This window comes from Protopterus annectens, chromosome 5.part1 (assembly GCF_019279795.1).
Source record: "Protopterus annectens isolate FY-2018-M chromosome 5.part1, PAN1.0, whole genome shotgun sequence".
Lineage (NCBI taxonomy): Eukaryota > Metazoa > Chordata > Ceratodontiformes > Protopteridae > Protopterus > Protopterus annectens.
In genome coordinates this window covers 639,560,268-639,579,424 of record NC_056736.1, presented here as the reverse complement: position 1 = coordinate 639,579,424, position 19,157 = coordinate 639,560,268, and the positions used below count along the sequence as shown (strand labels likewise).

The 19,157-nt window shown below is 37.8% G+C and overlaps 1 protein-coding gene across 1 annotated transcript in view; it reads left to right on the top strand.

The window, feature by feature from the left end:
* The window catches only part of MTUS2 (microtubule associated scaffold protein 2), a 3,916,139-nt gene extending 3,897,220 nt beyond the window's left edge, over nucleotides 1-18,919 (top strand). The window contains exon 17 of the mRNA XM_044073264.1: nucleotides 15,811-18,919. Coding sequence (XP_043929199.1) covers nucleotides 15,811-16,021 — 211 coding nt within the window. The 3' untranslated portion in view covers nucleotides 16,022-18,919. The remainder of the gene's footprint in view (nucleotides 1-15,810) is intronic.
* Nucleotides 18,920-19,157: the final 238 nt, after the last annotated feature.

Here is a 19,157-nt window from a genome sequence, read left to right as displayed (position 1 = left end):
CAATTTTATTTATATATAACCTAAATGAGACTATTAGTGTAATATTGTCTGCTTTATTCAGTACAAACCATACCCATTTTTAATACTGCAAGGTGACATTCTACTCCTTTATATTTATTTAGTATGAATACTACAAGCTAGGTTGTTACTCACCAGCCTCATGACAAAGCCTTAGCAGCCTGCTTGCATGGACTTCCTGGTTCGCAGCCTGCTCAGCTGGAGCTGTAAAGAAGATAGAGAAACATTTATGCATACCTATCCTTCACATACACAGGCTGGACTTTGATAAACAGTTATTGATGTTAATACTTACACACGCCTGGGACATCCCTCTGCCGTGCATCTTGGACCCACTGGTCCAAGACCTTCGTCTTCTTCCGCTTCAAGTTCTTAAAGTGGTGCCAGACCTGCTCACCAGTCCGAGGGATGCCAGTAGCACTGGTGAGATTATGGGCAAGACTTTCCCAGGCCTCTGCTTTGTATTGGGAGCCCTGGTACTGGTCCTGCAGTAGTCTTATATCATGTTTTTTTTTTACAAGGAGTCCGACCATGACCCTGGACTCTTGTATGCCCCAGCGCTACACCCGAAAGCACACACCCTCTCCAACACCAGCCATAGTGCCTACAGTGGAGAGCTACAACCGGTTATGAGCTGTATTCCCACATGCGAGGTTTAAATACGGTTGATTTCCCGCCCTTTGCCGTGATTGGATGGTTTTGAATATGCTAAGCTTAGTTAAGTGCCCGGCAAGCCCGCTTAGCTGATATATGCATCGCTTAAAAGGGCAGATGCTAAGCACTGCTTACCAGTGTTCAAATCCACGTAGAATTTATATTTAAGCAATGCTTATACTGGCTAAGCATAGCTGAGAACAAGTTAGCATTGTTCAGCTTTCCTTTTACAGACTATCAGCATTGTGGGGTTGATTCCTCAAAAATTACATATTATGATATGTATGTCTACCTTCCATAACATCCCCCTATGTGCTTTCATTACAATACATTCTTTTGTGGCTGTGATGTATGAGACTTATGTTTCTATGGGGGTTTCACATCTGTACTACACTGACATCTCACATTTTGACCTGCTACAGTACCCTGGTTAAAATATATATATATTATTCACTACCTACTGATAGCAAAATATATTTTTGTGCTTTTTTTAACAGATAAAAATGAATGGACTGAATGGGGACTCAAACCACGAATGCCTGCTTGTTAAGCGAAAGCTGTAACCACTATGCTATTTTAGATTGCACTGTTATGGCCATATATTTTTATTTAGCTCATTGAGATGTGTAAGCTAGGCTGAGTATAGCTGTGTGATGCACACTCCTGCTCAGCTACGCTTAAAGTTTATTGCAGACAGAAAACAAATACATATGTGTTTTATTTTTATTTACTGTAGGGGTTTGCACATTGCTTTCTGCACCATTATCTCTGTATTGCTCTTACAAACTTAGTTGATAGGATAAACAGGTTTTTCATTAGCTTAATGTTTTGGTCCTGTGGAGTCAGGGAGGTACACATTTTAGGAGGAACACACCAAAATATATGAGACAACTATCTGTACACATTTCAGTAATAGTTGAGAGGTAAGCTCCACGGACATACTTCTCACCTGTACAGATTTCCGCAGAATGTCCAGATTTTTGCCTTATATTTTGGTGTGTTCCTCCTAAAATCTGTACTTTTCTGGCAAATAGCTGAGGACTGACATCATTATAATAACAAACATTTGAGTTTAAGATGCCACATCCTTCAAAAAATTCATGCTAATGCAAAACCTATTATTCTGTCAACTTTCTAAGTTTGTAAGAGCAATATTTAAAACACTTTCCTATTTGTCCCCCATCATTTTAGGCTTTGTCCAGATTTTTTGCTCTATGACATTGAGAGGTATGTCTACGGACACTAACAGGTGTCCGCGGACACTTTCGCTGGTTTTGTATTGCCGTACGGCAACTCTGGAGTGTAGGGGGTGTGTATATTGTAAGAGCACTGCTCACGGACATGCCCCCTGTGCTCGTATACAGACCCTTGTCCGTGTAGGAATACAGCAGTGCGCCTTCATGCATAAGCAAGGTGCGCTGCTCTTCTATATGGACATGGGACTGTCCGTGTAAGAATAACTGTATTCTTACATGGAGCGTTGCTGAATCTGGCAGTGTGATATATTTTCTGCTCTTTAAGGTTTGGTCGTGGCTGAAAAGGTTCAACAGATCAGTCCACTTACCTAATGAACAAATATAAATAAATAAAATAAAATAAATTGATATAAACACAATATGCAGTTTTGTAAGTCTAGGAATTTTAAACTCATAGGTTCATCGGTTCATAGGTGTTTACTAGGCTAACGACCACAAGAGCCTTTTTAAGCCTAGCCATGCATCCCAGATCTCTGATGAGTTCTGATACCCTTGACAAGTGTAAGCACGGGGCTGGGAGATGAACCATTTACAGGTTACCTGTTTGCATCAGAGACTTAGATGCCAAACCAGGGATGAATTTCCGGTGTTCCATCCAATTGTCCAAGTTGCAGTTGAATTGGATTAGGGAGGAACTCTGCTTCACATGGATGGGGAGCCTGTTCCATAGATGGGGTAGTCTCTGGGATACATACCTATCTCTCTAGCAGGTCCTATTTATATCACAGGCAAGGTTTAAGTCTTTAGAACGGGTAATTCTTGTACTGTTTGTTTTGTGGATATGCAGGAGGTCCATCAGAGTGGGATCTGACAATGCTCTGTATGCTAGGCATGGACTATTAACTAATACTCCAAACATTTTGGAAGTAGACTCCTAACTCATCTCTGTCCCTCTCTGTCAGCTCACTGTAATATACTCCCCTGAAATACTACACCAATGTGTTACCCTTCCCCTGTCCCTGAACCATGCAGTGGCATGACCACTGTGAGGTAGTGGTACCTTACACTGAACATACATGACACTCTGTGCATTAGTTATGACAACTTCTCGAATTCAGTCCTTTCTGGAAGAGCTGTGCACCTGCTGGCAGAATCCCCCATGGTCCAAGATCTCATTCATCTCCTACTCCCTGTCTACCCTGTGACTTGGAATGTCCATGTCTGCTACTGGTTAGATTCAGATGCCATCTGAGTATTACCCTCTTGCTCTAACCCCACTCATTTATTCTCTCCTCATGTCTGTCACCATCCTCCTCCGTTGGTTTGTCTAGGGGATAGTACATTGTATTCATCCTCTAACTCTCTCTTTGCCTTTGTCTACTTTAACTGTTGTGGCATTTACTCTGCATTCTAACTTTGCTAAGTCTATTGCATGAGGTGGTGTTGTACCTCCTCTCTGACCACACGTTTGATACTGTCCTGTGTGTAAAGTGTCACTCTGCCTCCATCTCTTACTTCTTGGCCATTCCTGAGGACAGGGGTGCAGCCACAAATTTATATTTGTACCAAACATAATGCTGTTTCCCTCACCACCCACCTGTCATTTAAAAAAATGTACTCAGCTCTCAAAATGCTGCCCTATGTACTTCAAAAAAATACTTTATTTTCTCTTGTTAACACTTGTAACCATAAAAAGGCTATTTATTTTAGAGGTATATTTTTCTTAGGAAAGCAGGTTTTCTATAGCAGTGTGCAGTAGACAACATTTCAGGCAGTTCTAAACAGTTATGTTCTGTTTGTCCTATAAATTTACTGAAAGACTGTCAGATAAATATGTAGTCACTTAAATACAGTGAGTATGCCTAGCTACATCCTTGCCTGAGGACCCCTAATTACTGTCATGTGTTTCTTTTATCCGTCTTGTCCTTCTGCATTACTGTATGCAGCTCCCTGTCTGTCCACTAGTCCCAAGCCCTTCTCCTTTGTCCACTGCCACAACCAGGCCTTATACTCCCTGATCCTCTGGTGACTGGTACAGGCATCGTTTCTGAGAATGTCGCATCCTACCATCTGTTAGTTTCCTTCTGCCACTTCACTTGTCCTACTTGCTATCATCTAAGCTCCTTTGGTGGGCCATTAGTGGCTGTATGCCTGACAACTTGCATCCACTGCTTCTTCCACCTCCTTGGTGACCACCGTGCTTAGTTCATCCTTTGTGAGTAGTAGCCTTGAGACAGGTTTTGTTGTAATCTGGTCTCTTCTTTCTCCCTTGCCTAGGCATTTAATCTCCTCAGTGACTGAGTCATGAGTGACCAAAATCCTGTTCTCTGTTTTCACACTTTTGTCTCCTTCATTTCCTGTCCCATGCCTCTTCCCCTCCAGTCTTCAATCTTCCCCCTTCACTTCCATCATTTTAGTCCTTGTACCATCTTATCTCTTTAGCATACTTCCTGTACTCTTCCTCTAAGAACTTTCCACTGTTCTGGACCTTTGATGTCCTGTTATCCTTGTGATATTGACTGCTGCATGGCCGCTTCAAGCTCAGGTTCCCCTTCATCACTTTGTCAGCAGTCGTAGTTCTCATTCTGTTCTGGCTTTCTTCTTGTCTTCCCTTTTATGGTTATATTTATGTATTTTATTTATTTAACATTTGTTTACTGGGAAAGTCCAACTTGGAACAAGCCAATTTTCAGTGGAGGCCCAGGGAGAAACACTCCAGACACATGTCTTGGTAATATGGGAGGAAACCGGTGAACCCGGAGGAAAGCCACACCAATGCAGGGAGAGCATCCAGGCTCCGCACAGAAGGCACCCCAGCTGAGAATTAAACTGAAGAACCTCTTGCTGTGAGGCGACATTAACCGCTGCACAACTGCGCCATCCAGTGTTATATCTTCCACTTTCTTCCTTCCTCTTTTATTTATTTTTTTGCATTTGTTAACCAGCATAGAGCATTGATTCATGTGGACCTTTTTCGGACTCAGCCTGTGAGCATAGTCTGGTTAAGTGTTTTGCTGAGTGTCACATATTAGACAAATGGAGGCTGGAGGAATCAAATTCTGGACCACAGGAAGTAGCTTGTTAGCAGGTCATTACCTCTATTTCACTGCACTGCTAGCTAGATAATACCTTATTCTGTGCCACTTCAGTTGCCCTTGTTCCTAAGGTGGTCTCCACCCACACCTTCTTGTCCCATTCCTGTTTTCTTCTACCTTTTTTCACTCCATCTACTGGCCTCTTTTTAACAACCTCTGATTTGTCCCACTCCTTCCTTCATTCTTTGTTTTTTCACCTGACTATCCAGTACATAGCCATTTTGTAACTCTCATATTTTCCCATGGAGCTCCCTCATTCTCCTGCATACCCCAAACCTCCCTGAGCTAAACACTTTTCTACTTTAGATGTGACTAATAAATTGATTTTGGTTTTGTGTGATTGTGGGGGAGATGTTCTCTACATGTATTAAACAGTGTTTTTCTCGATAATAGTACCCAAGATGTGGATAGTACTGACAAAAGTTGGTCATGAACTTGACTTACAGCCTGGATTCTGATGTTTTTAATTAAGTATGCAGCAAAATAATTGGCATATCTTGTTAAGAAATAAATATGTTCAGTAAGCAGTGGGCACTTCACCATTTTGTTTCCTAACAAAAGCAATACTAATCTTAAGAACATCTTTGAAAAAATTCTGTTTGCTACTTGTAGTAATATCTTGGCTAATAACAAGAGGCATGAACCTTTTTCATGTAGTCTGCATCCATATTGCTTGTACTTCAGAAATAGTCCTCATTGTTTTTGCATTAATAAAGGCACAACTTACAGTGTCCCAGGACATTTTGCTGCCACATAAAGAATATATCATACGTACCTTACTATATGTCAGATGATGCCTTTTATAGAAAAAAGACGTAGGGAAGTGAGTACCATAGTTTATGGACACATCTTTGCCATTTGTAAAAAGAGTAACTGTAAAGTATTTTTATATATATAAAGGAATTCCATTGTTTGCCTTCATTACAGGAAGTGATTTTCTTATATATTTGAACAAGTCAGTATCATACCTCTCAATCAGGAATCATAAAAAATCTGGACAAAGGCCTATGAACCATAGGTACAACTGTCCAAAAAGTCTGTACACTGATTAACATAATATTTGCATACATAATTGTGTAACCCCGCCCACTCCAATGGAATTGTGGGATGCCAACTTTTAAAAGCAAACGGAAGAACAGACTAAAGAGATACATAAAAAATATGCATTGCATCAGAAGTCACTAATGGGTAAACTGAAATTAAAATCAGCAGAAGGCACAGATACAGCTCCATAGAATTAATTTTTTGCTCAAAATATTACTCTTCTGCTCCTAAAAAATTTGTATGTGGCAGGTTACTGTCTTGGAATAATAATAATAATAATCATGATTATAGTTACAATGTTCTCTACTATAAAATGAGTGTTATAGTTATATGACTGCAGATACTATGGCCATACTTCTCAATCTGATATTGTAAGAAATCTGAACGGACAAACCACAGATAATGGGGGACGAAACAAAGGCACAGAAGAACAAGTTGTTGACCCTTTATAAATACTGCTGCAGTGTTTTTCAAAACTTCCAGTGTTGACAGAATAACAGATTTTGCATAGCATGAATTATCTGAAGGATGAAGTCTGACAATCAAATTTGATGTCTGTTGCCTTGCATAATTGCATTGCATATTCACTGCCATGGGTTTTCTACTATCTGATATTAAATGACTGATGTAGACAGAGATGCTGGTAAAGTATTTCATTTTTAAACCAAATGTCTGATAATATATAGTTTTTAACAGGGAAACAAGCATAAGATAGATACATAAACAATAAATATCTTATGCTGTAGAGAGTTAACAGTCAGACTGCATAAAAATGAACAAAACACATGGTCAACAAACTAGATAGATTACATATTCAGACAATGTATAGATAACATCACAGTTGTACAGAAACACGAGATGAAAATTGATAAAGCTGTATCATGAGGTTTGATATGTAAAAGGTTTAGTAAGGGAGCAGTAATGCAAAGAATAATTACTAAAGTAATGAGAACATCAGATGCAAGTACAAAAACTTATTCTGTACATAACAGCACTGACTTCATTCTTTTTTTTCTTTTGTCCAGCCCTTAGTGCCTCATCCACATACATCTTTGTCTTTTTTTACCAGTTACCACTGTTGAGGTAGAGCTAGTGAGCTGCCTACAAGGATGAACTATCTCGTAAGCCACTTTTTTTTTTTTTTTACCTGAAGGAGCCAGTGGACGTGGAAGTCAAGATAAATCTACTCATTCTCGTCAGTCTGGGTGGACTGGTCCAAGTCTGACTCTGCAGACTGCAGCTCGACTGCTGCACTTAAATAGTAATGTGACTCGGTTGCTCCGTAACCGTAATATTAATTTAAAAACAAAAAACAGCTCAAGAGTCACAATTGAGACTTGCTGTTGGTCTGACTGATGTGATGCTGTCACAGTGTATGCTGCTGACTGCTGCATCTGCACTAGTACACTACTCCAGCCCAGGCAATTAAATTCTCACTGCTGCAACGACAACCAGGCACATACGGAAAAAGATAAACAAAGAGAGTACACACCCCTTGAGCCCTCTGCCGAATTCCAACTGGCTTCTTTATGAATCTGACGTCATCGCTCATGCTGCTGCATGTGATGACATCAGCAAGCAAGAACTTCACCAAAAAAAAAAAAATTCAAAACCCTGGAAATTCGGGAATTGAGGAGTCCACTCGGGAATTTGTTGCACCCCATTATTTTGCACTCAAAACCAGTAAATACTGAGGAATTTGGTATGGTTGAGAGGAATGGTCACCACAAGCACGTTAACAATAATATATGTAAAACAAATACAAAACCAGACAATAAAATAGCCTTTTTGATTTGACTTTACCTCATCAGGTATATAATGCATTAAAATGAATGAAGCCAGTTAAAAAATTGTGTTCCATACTAGCAAACAAGAATATGGTTCATTGACAAACTCTTCTTATTCCTAAGGAAGTACAAATCTTAAGAGACGTGTACTAACAACCTCATGTAAGCAAGGAAGTTCAGAATTGTAACTCTAAAGGCTGTGCTTAATATGATTGGATGCATTTTTGGCAACATTCGATCTGGAGGATACATACCTTTACATCCCAGAATGATTATCACATAGAACATTTTTGATGTTCCAAGTAGCACATTTCCATATTCAGTTTGCCAAATTCCTGTTTGGTGTATCTACAGATGCATGCATACTTACACTATGTTTTAACACCAACTTTGCACATGTAAGGGAAAGATAAATAACCATTTTCCCTTATCTAAATTACTGTTTGTGGCTGTGACACGGTACCTTTTGCAATAAGAACTAAGGATCATAGTAGGGTTTTTGCAGTCCATGAGCATAGTAGTAGATACAAGGAACTGCTCTAAACTCACTACAGTTGAAAGTCTTCCTTCCCCCAGGGCAAAATTTATGCTGTTCTAAACTCACTAAAGATAAAAGTTTTACTTCATCCAGAACAAAATTCAGGAGATCACATCCTTCCTGAAGGAAGTCCTTCTATTACTAGCAGGTAAAATCTCAGGACTCTGGGACACATTCCATCTTAAATTCCTATGTTCTGTCTTGCAAGAATGTACAGTAAAACTTCACCAGGTATTTCCGAATGTCTAAGATTAATCTTCAAATTGTCTAGGATTCTCTAGAAACTCTCTAGACTCTAGTAGTTCCAATACTGAATTTGATAAGGAAGGAGTTCCTTTGGTGGCTGAAATCTCTTAAATCATTAGTGGGGGTAATGCTGCCTTCTAGCCATTCCTATTAGTATCAGACAACAGATTTATTAGATTATGCTTGGGGAGACAAGTCAAAAATCTGCTGGTAAGGAGGTATATTGATACCCACCGGAGAGATATTTTTACTCCACCATAAAAGAGATGAAACAGTTGCAATGGTTCTGGAGGCATTTCAGGACAGTTTGCAGACAGGTACCCTTCAAAACATCACAAACAGCTCTGTACTAATGTGATATATCAGAAAACAGGGCTGTTCAGGGTCTTACCAACATTGCAGTGAAACAGTATTAATATGGCAGTAGACAATCCTGCACGTTTCATGTCAGCAAAACATCTGGGCAGATTCAGTCTGTAGGCATTCGTCATTGTCTCTCAAATGGCAACCAAATACCTTAGTCTTCACCAGATTGCATGACTTAAATGGATTTATTTGCTATTCATCTGGATGTTGATGTGCCAAGGTTCTGTTCTCTAACTCATCACCAGGACACTTGGAAGCTGTATGCCTTCTCTCATTTCCTGAGATCAAGAATTAGTGTATTCAGAATTCCAAGATGGCTGCACATTGAGTAACAGCTTAATTTCAGCTCTCCCAGTGTGAAAATAGAAACTCAGAAGCGTGAGGCATTGAAGTCATATTTTTGTATAAATTTCAGTAACTGGCTAGTAAGTGCACTGCCTGGATACCAGCAAAAATGAAATTCAGAGAACCTGAAAAAAAGTCAATCATTTTTCAGTAGGGAATCTTGCTTATAGGTGGGGACTGGAATTTGATTTGCAGCAGTGAATATGTGTCACAGGCAAAAAGGAAGTATAACAAAGGAGGGTAGATGTTTGAAGAAATGTGTGAAAATATATGGCGTGGAAGGTGTGAATTCAGTAGTAGGAGTTCAGAGTGAGTTTACATATTATTCCCCAAGATAAAAAACAAAACAAATACTGGGCTAGGCTAGATGGAACTTACATTTCACAGGAACTTGTGCATTTAATTGAAAGTTTTGATATGCGTCCAATAACTATTTCAGATCATGCGCTAATAATAACTAAATTAAAAACGCAGGATAATGAAATAAAAATGAGTTACTGGCACTTTCCCACCTATCTGTTGAAAAGAGGTATTTAAGGAATGGGTAGTGGAAGTTATTCAGGAGTTATTAGAGAATACAGAAACCTCTGAAAATATAGCTAGGGAGTGGGATAAAATTAAAGTGGAATTTAAAAATAGGGTGGAAATAAAAGATAGGGAGCTATGGTTAAGAAGTAACAAGAATTATACAGAGGGACTGACAAATGTTAAAATATTGCAGAATGGGGAATCTCACAGAACAAGAAGAGAAGCAGTTGCAAAATGCTAAGCAGAAAGTAAAGGATTACCTCGATAATATGCATGAGTTTAGAAAGATTGCTGTTAAGCAACTATTTTTGATAATAATGCCAGAGCACACAAATGTTTAGCATAATGACTCAGGCAACAGAAAATAGAAACAGTTGTTGCCAAGTGTAGGGAACCCACAACAAGGAAAATAACAAGAGACCTTGTAAAGTTACTAGAAATATTTTGGAAATTTTATGAAAGTCTGTATAAAGCAGAGAAATATGGAGCTCAAGAAAAGGTACAAATGGAAATGTTTATGGAAGCATTAAATATGCCAAGGTTAGCTGTAGATGAGGCTCAATTACTAACAGGATAGGAGGAGATGAGATATAAATGGTTATGTATAACCAATCAGCCTGAAAGTCCCCAGGACTAGATGGCATTCCTGTGGAAGTTTGGAAGCTAGGAGGGAAAAAACTGATAAAGATCTGAAAAGTTTTGTTTAAGAGTATTTTAAGAGGAGAAGAAGCACCAACATCCTGGAGGAAAGTGCTGGTGGCTGTAAACGTAAAGAGGATAAAGATCCATCAGATCCAGCTCCATATAGGCCCGTTTCAATCCTAAACCACAATTATAACATGTTTTTATCTATAATAGCTAAAAGAACTGCAAAGATGATGCCAAAATTGATAGATATGGATCAGTGTGGTTTTGTGGAAGGGAGGCAAACATTTGACAACATTAACAGGACATTGATGATCCAGAGGGTTGGTGGTTCTTGATGCAGAGAAAGCATTTGGCAAAGTAAGTTGGGAGTTTATGAGCAGGGCAATGTAATTTCTGTTTGAGCAGAGGAACCAGGCAGGGATGTCCTCTTTCCCATTTGTTATTTTGCACTATATTTAGTGCCATTGGCAAAGAAAATAAGAGACTCAGAAATGCAAGGCTATAATTGGTATGGTAGTCAAGAAAAGTTGGCTTCATTTGCAAATGATATTATTTTATACCTGATAAAACCAGAAAGGGGCATTTCAGTGTTATGGAACATGTTGAGGCAGTTTCATATCTTTTTGGGATACAAAATTAATGAAGCTAAAACAAATGTAGTAGATGTTAAGTATGTGCCCACAGAGGAATTGGTTCAGCAATATCCATATTTATGGGGGCATGATAAAATGAAGTACTTAGAGGAGTATGGATTAAAAAAGGATTCTGGTGTGGCAGCTAAGAATATGTGGGGAGAGACTAAACAAATGATAATACAAAAACATGAGAAGTTGGAAGCTGTTATATGGATATGGATAGCAAGATGTAAGCAGTTAAAATGTTTTTTGTCCCTTTAGTTTTATACACAGGTCAGGCATATTTTTATCATCCAGAGGAGAAGTTGTGGATAGCAATTAATAAATAGCTGAAATATTTTATCTGGGAGGGGAAGACAGGAAGAATCAAGTGGGATAAGTTGATTCTTCCAAATGAACAAGGCAGTTTGGGATTACTCGATTTGAAGGGGTATTTTAGAGCTATGCAGTTAAGGTTCCTATACATAGCACAAGCAGAAATCTGTAATTCAAAATGGAAAGGGATGATGATGAAATGGGGGAAGCTCAATAAACAGTGAGAGACTGGGATTCTGGATGCAGATCCTCAAGGAGAATAACAATAACCATGCAGAATATTGTATTCATAAAGTAACAGAAAGTATTCTAGAAGTAAGCCAACACAGGAATGGAGAAATGAGATTCTGCCGATAGGGATGACTGCAATTAGGGATGTAGACAATAGGCAAGAGGGGGGTGGAATTTACTGGAGAAAATTGGGAGCAAATAATTAAAGAGGGAAAGGTAATAAAATGGGGGAGAGGCCAAAAATTTATTTGGACTGCAGGGAGAGATTGCCTTCCCTATCAAGGACTGATCAGAATATAGGCAAAGAAAAAGAAATAGGGAGATCCTAAATGAAAGACCAGCACTGGTAGAGTTTTTAGTAGAATCTAGAACAGAAGGTGCTGTTAAAAAAGGAATAATTAGTAGAGTGTTCAAAATATTGCATAATATTACATAACTATAAAAATCAATCAGAAGAGGTTAGAAAGGATTGGGAAGAGAGATTTGATAAGCAATTCACAAAAGAAACAACGGGGTGATATATATGTATATCGCCCAAATATGCAACAAAGGCTAGAAGATTTAGGATCTTTGCTTGGTATTTTTATACCCCAAGTAGACTCCAAAGAATTTTTCCTCAGGTAGACAGCAAATGTTGGAGGTGTGATAGGGAAGAAAGAGGTAATTGGGGACATATTTTCTGGAAGTGTAATCAGTTGGCAGACTTTAAATATTCCCTGCAGACTGCTCTGTCAGAGATATTGTGTGAGAAAACTGTTCTAACTAAGGAAATGATTTTTTGAGCTATGATACAGAATTGGAATTGCCTAGATATAGTAAGGCTTTGCTGAGTCTAATTATGATGGCTGCCAAAATAGCAATTACTAGAAAATGGAAATCAAAGTGTAAATCAGCTTTACTAGAAGTAGGGAATATAGTAACAGAGATAAACAACTGGAATAGGGATCCCTAGAAAAGGGTAGGAGCAAATTACATAGAAAAAATAGGAACTGTGGAAACAATACATGCAGAGGAGGAATGAAGTTTAAGAGAAGGCAGGATTTGAATGAGCTATGTAATATTTGACTGGCAATGACTGGATAGATTATATGTGATGCATAATGCTTGCAAGTAAAATTGTCAATATGGTTTGTAATGTATAATGTTTGCGACTAAAATTATGTCAACATGGTTTGTCTTCACTTATATAAATGCATGATTGCCTATGTCATATGTCATAATTTAACATTTTTTTTTTGTTTTTAAAAAAAAAGAATAGTGTATTCCTTCCCCCCAATTATATTAATTCAGAAAGTCCTCCTGAAAACAAAACTGGACAAAGCAAAGGTGATTCTAATTATCTCAGCTTGGACAAAACCATGTTTTTTTTTGGGGGGGGGTTGTTATGGAACTCATTACCCCCATCCACTATTCACTTAACTCTTCATCTTGTAATGGACAAAGCATTAATTTCCCAGCACTATGGCAATGTTTTTCATTCCAGCTTGAAGTCTTCCAACCTTTCAGCTTGAATGATATGTTATTGATTCCTGAGAATGAAATGTGCTTATCATTGTCAGGAATTCTAAATGAGGCCAAGAGAACTAATACAAGTAAATTGTATATTCAAAAGTGGAAGAGATTCTTCATATGCACAGTGGCACAGGGATTAGACACTTTCTGTCGTCCAGTTTCATGACTTCTAAGAAGAGTACTTCAGATATATTTTTGAAGGTAATCTGTCCTCATGACTGCCAGGAGAAAAGGAAGCAGCTACCCTGGACTCAAGCAGTTAGTGAAAAATTAATTTTGAAGGTGCCACATGCTGTGCTTGCTGCTGAAACAAACGTCTTACTAAGACACAAAGTCTTGTTGGCTATTTACTGTTGAAATCAAAATCTGGTTATAAAACACAGAGCCTTGCAAACTGCACTGAAGAGAAAATATACTTTGCAGCACAATACTATGTTACTGTAAGCACAGTTACTAATAAATAATTTATAACAAACAACACATACTGCCATGACATCTTGTAGCATAGATGTACAAGGTTTTACTTTACAATCAGTATAGATGATTATTCCCCTACACAATACCTCAGAACAAGTGTGTTTGTGCAAATAACTCTAACATTAGATTGATTTTTTCACAGTCTATACTATTCTTCTCATGCACTTTAGATCCTGTTTTTCCTCTTTTGTACAGAACTTTTGTGGGAAAGCACGTAATGTCTGTTTTTAGACTTTCCTGTTGTCCTTCTGTGAAACCATTTAATATGTATTTGTAAGCACATATGCTGATGTGAGACTGCATGCAGTATTTGCCTTTTACAATTATTTTTTGGATTTTACAAAAAGCCATGTCCATTCATCTGTCAACTTTTTCGGTGATACTGTGTGAGAACATTTTTGAGCACATACTAATTTTATAAAAAGCATGTCCATTCATCTGGCAAACTTCCTTGCTGATCCATTAACAGAAGTTTCTTGTTTTTTTTTTTTTCACTTATTTTAGCCAGAGCTATGTCACATAGTATGGATGCCAGTTTTACATTGCTAAGCTCTATACCTACATTCAAGCAAACTTCTTATTCTATGCTTTATCTTTCAGCATATTTACAGCAGAATTGATTTTAATCTTTTAATCACTGTTTAACACACAGTAACAGTTAGGGGTGAGATCAGCAATGCTAGTCGCATGGCAGTGCAGTGCCAGTATTCATTTAAACAACTGCAGTCAGGCAACTTTGCATCGGTTTAAATGAATGAAGGAATGAATTAATCTGTATGTGTTAGTAAGGGAACTGTACCAAGGAACGTGATACATTTCAAAGGAATGGAAGGTCCTTTTTTGTCTCAACTTTGGGGAACATTTTTATTTTGGGATCTTCAATTTTGAGTGGGGGGGCCATTCAGGGGGATTGCCCAGGGCAGAATACCAATTCGGGTAGCTACAGCTCTGGAGGAAGCTAATCCTTCAATTAAAAGTTACCATAAATGTGTTCTTCTTTTAAGACCCACAGAATGATTGCAAACTTTACCTTTGCCTTTGCCTCTGTTTGACCTTTCAGATTCTGAAGACTTTGGAGTACCTTTCATAGAAATGCCTTTTCACGGTAGTATTCACTTCAGAAAACTTCTGAATTGCAAGCTTTAATATGTAAATCCCCTCTCTTATATATCAAATGTGGGCAGCCATATTCTTAAACCAGTCATCTAAGTGAATGCTATCTATTGGCTTAGAGGTAAGATCTCTGCCTCACAGCTGTAGAGTCTGGGGTTCAGTCCTAATCTGTTTGTCATTGTCTGTATGGTATTTTGGATATTCACCCTGGGCCTGCATTTGTATTCTCTGATTACCTCTAGCTTCTGAAAAACGTGCTGGTTGGCTAGTTAAACTGTCTATCAAAGGTACATAGACACGTTTGTGTTTTATTCCCAAAGTGTAGTTTCTGTGTCTTTGATGAAAATTGCTTATTTGCAATAAGTAGCAGTAATTTCTAGTTCCTATCTTCACTGAGCCTGACAGCTTCCTGACACTACCCTTGTCTTTCAGCAGTGCCACCACTGGGAGCCTGCATTGCCTGAATCCTCTGACAATATGGGGATAGCTGTTCAGGAGTATAAGGCAGGGACCAAGAAAACAGAGTTCCTTAATAGTTTACAGTAACATAGTTATTACACCAAATGCAGCGTGCGCCACTTTTGCACTTAATACAATTTATTCTGAACTGTTCTTTTAACATTTCGGAAAAAGTGTAATATAGTGTGGTATGACAAACTGAAAAATGTTTTGTCTCACCATAATTTCACATATAAAGTCCTTTGACTTAAGTTGTTTCTATAATTTGTAATTTATTGTGCAAAGTTCTTAGGTGCCTTGGCTAAATAGTTTTCAAGGACCAGTATTTCTCTGTCCTAAAATGTCTGAAGAAAAGGAGATTTCTTGCTCCTGATGTGAAATGCCTGATTTTGAGTAGACCTACATTTAGAAATGGCTTGAGAGCTTTAGAATAAATTTTAAGAGCAGAAAGTAAAATATTTTGCATATGTAAAAGTGCAGTAAATTTAACAAAATTACAGAAGACTCTTACAGAGTGCTGTGTTCTACGAAAACTCAACCATGTTTTTAACAGTTTGTTGTCACTTTACCATGTATTGTAACTGTCTTGTTTTCCTTTTGAAGGCAACTGTCTGTGGAAAATGCTGCTCTTCATGAAAATGTGGAGAAAGAATCAGAAGAAAAGAAGAGGTTAAGCAGGACGAATGAGGAATTGCTTTGGAGGCTTCAAACAGGAGAGCCTGTAAGCCCTGTTAGACTATCCCCCTCATCTTCCATTGGCCAGGCTTCCAAAGAACCTCTTTCTCCCTCTACGTCTGCTAGTGTACCAAGATGATAATAATAAGAAAAATGACAACAAAATACCAACTTATTTCAAAATTTAATTTCTCAACACAGTTAATGTTGCCTGGTGTCGATTCAGTAGAATAAGAACAAAATAGAGAACATTTGCAACATTTTGTTCCCATATTTGCTACAAGCATGCTACATACAGTAAAGTTATAGCTGTGTACTATAACGTATGCACCTGAGATCCATTAATACTTAAGTTTTTGTTCAGGATTATACATGAATATCTTATGAAAGGTGACCAGTCTGTTTGAAGTATGGACCTTTGATGTTGCTGAAGCCAAAAGTCATAAGAACTTTTTTCTTTTATAAACAAGTTGCCATTTTTGAATTTTAGATTTGGTATAAATACTTTGTGGCTTCGTGTCCAACTGGAAAACTCTTGATTTTGATTTTACAAATGACTGGACAACATTAAGTGCTGCTGTAACTGAATATAAAGCAGTTTCCTAAATTGTGCCTCATCAAGGTATCCAAATAAGATACATCAACTCTGTACTCCGAGAAACGTTTACCCACGATGCTGAATACTTAGAACCAAGCGCCTTTCAGCCTACTGCAGAAGGAGCAAAGCATTACAGATACACACTCAGGCAGCTTTAAACCTCAATTCCTCTGAGGCAATTATTTTTCTTTGAAATGAATCACTGGAATGTTCAACTTCATGAAGTGCTGTAGGAGGAAGTGGGTTTTGCAATATTGGCAAGATACCATTTTCTTTCACAATTGTTTCAAACTCACAGATGTAAGAGAATGTTACTGATCTTGTTGTTAAGGATGTTAATTCAGGTTGCCTGGACAACTGATAGAAGGGCAACTGCTTTTTAGTAAACTATCCTAAAAGCTCTATCGTCAGTTTGTTTTTCTAAATTACAATTATATGCTTTCGAAATCATATGCTTTATACTGAAGACAGACTATAGCTTGCTACAGATATACTGTGCATAGTGTAATTTAATACATGGTGCTTTTTATATTTTACTATAGTCTAACTGGCCTGTTCCCAAAGTCCATAGGTATTTAAATATCTTAAAGTCCATGTAAATCAGCATGCACAGAGTAAATGGATGTTGTGATGTTACTACCGTTTAGGCTTACAGTAGATTTAGAACATTTAGGAAATACGAATTTGTTTAGAAGTCTATGGCATAGCAGAGGTAAATGTGGACGCATCTGAAATGTCGTATGGTTACATCTATGGTAACCACTTGAAATTTCGTGACTCGGAATGCTGAGTCCTGGAAAGTGGTCATTAAGTGGCCAAAAATCTGGACTTACAGTACTGAGTCCGAGATTACTATTTTTCAGAATATTCCCTTTTGTCAAAGGTACAGTGATTTTGGAGTTGGTATATATAAATGGGGGGGGACTTGCCTGTTAACATCGGGGGTTAAAGAAGAGAGCAATGTTCAATATTCACCATTCTCCTGCATTTTTGGTCCTTTTGGGTTGTTTCCAACTTGTCAGAACTCTGTATTTCAAGTCTTTACATTTCAATAGGGAGCCTATATCAATGCTGGCTGTGGAATAGCGACAGACACTTCTCACCTTTTTCTCTGTGGTGATAAACATTAAATAAAAGGAAGAAGCTTCTTAGCACAGAAAATATACTCACTTGTCTTTGTGTGAGATTACTGCTACAAAATATTATAGCAAGTTATATCAAAAAGATGCTAGATTCTAGAACTCGGTAAGAAAAGATCTGTCATTATTCTTTAAAACTGATATATAACTGAGTAGCTGGGAATGAGGGAACCCCTTTCATAAGAACAGAAGTTTTTTGATTGTATTTTTAGTGTTTTGCAAAAAAATAAAAAATAAATAAATAACCCCCCAAGGGCTACAGCCAAGCTGCTCAGACAACACATAAATGTAAAAAGAGAAGCAAGCTTTGAAATGCATAGCAAAATTATTAAGTTACATGGACATCAGACTGTCTGTCCCAGCATTTAGTGGAACATGTTCTTAGAACTAGACCCTTAGAGCATTGAAGGAAATGATATTTTGATAGCATGATTATTATAATACGCATTTAGCAGCCTTCATGCTTTGTTTCTTTGTTCACTATTAAATCTTCACATATGAAATCTTACTTCAGTTACATAATGCTAAAATGTACAAATGGCATTGAGGTTTTTCACGTATTCACAGCAATGTAATTTTAGCATATTGGTGCACAGTTTTTAGAACTCAAAAATTGGAATGGAAGTCATCCACCAATATATATATACTGTCAGTTAATTGTACATCTTCTTTCTGGCACCTTCCTAATGAAAGCATGTTGTCCATTAGGATGTATGCTAAGGCTACAGTACAGAAGTCATTGTGTGGTTTGTAGGCCAATGCATACAGAAAGATGTTTAGGTAAGTGGTTGCTGGTGTGGATGTTCTAAAGTGCAAAATAATATTTCAGGGATTCCATAGTCTAATCTCATGCAGTGGCAGTTATTGTATTTATTCTGAGTACACTGTCTTTTTGTTTTTGTTTATTATTTTGTTGCACCTTATCATGATGAGACATTGGTGCACAGTGTCACCTCAGAACAGCTACCAGACTTTCATTATGTAATACAAGTCTGTTAAGAGTTTGCATCGTTGATATATTCAGCATGCATCAATAACAGCAAAAAAAGGTACTTTTTGTCATTTTTCAGAAACTAAATCAGGTAATACTGTATCTGCACTGATTTCTTTTGTGTCCTATGGACACTGTAAGCACTATGTATGAGGTCGGTTAATGTGTAGTTCATTATGTGCTGGCTTATGTATTAAATGTCTTCTAAAGAATGGGAGTTTGTATGATTTATGTTTTACTGCTTTCTGTACAGACAATTTTAATATAATGAAAGATGTGCTTCACTTCAAATAAAACAATGGAAGCCTGCATGTTGCTCTGTTTAATTCTTGTTTCACCAAAGAAGGGTATCTCATTTCCCATTTGTGCAGGAGAGAAGGGTATGTGCGTGTGCAGTTTGTTCAAAAAGCAGCAAGCTGTCTGTTGAGTTTAAAATAATCTGCCGTCTGCCCATGGAAAACTTCAAACTCAAAGACCACAAAATAAACTCTGCATGAGGATACCACTGAAAGGTGCAAAGTAGGGGTCAAAACATTGCTGTTACATT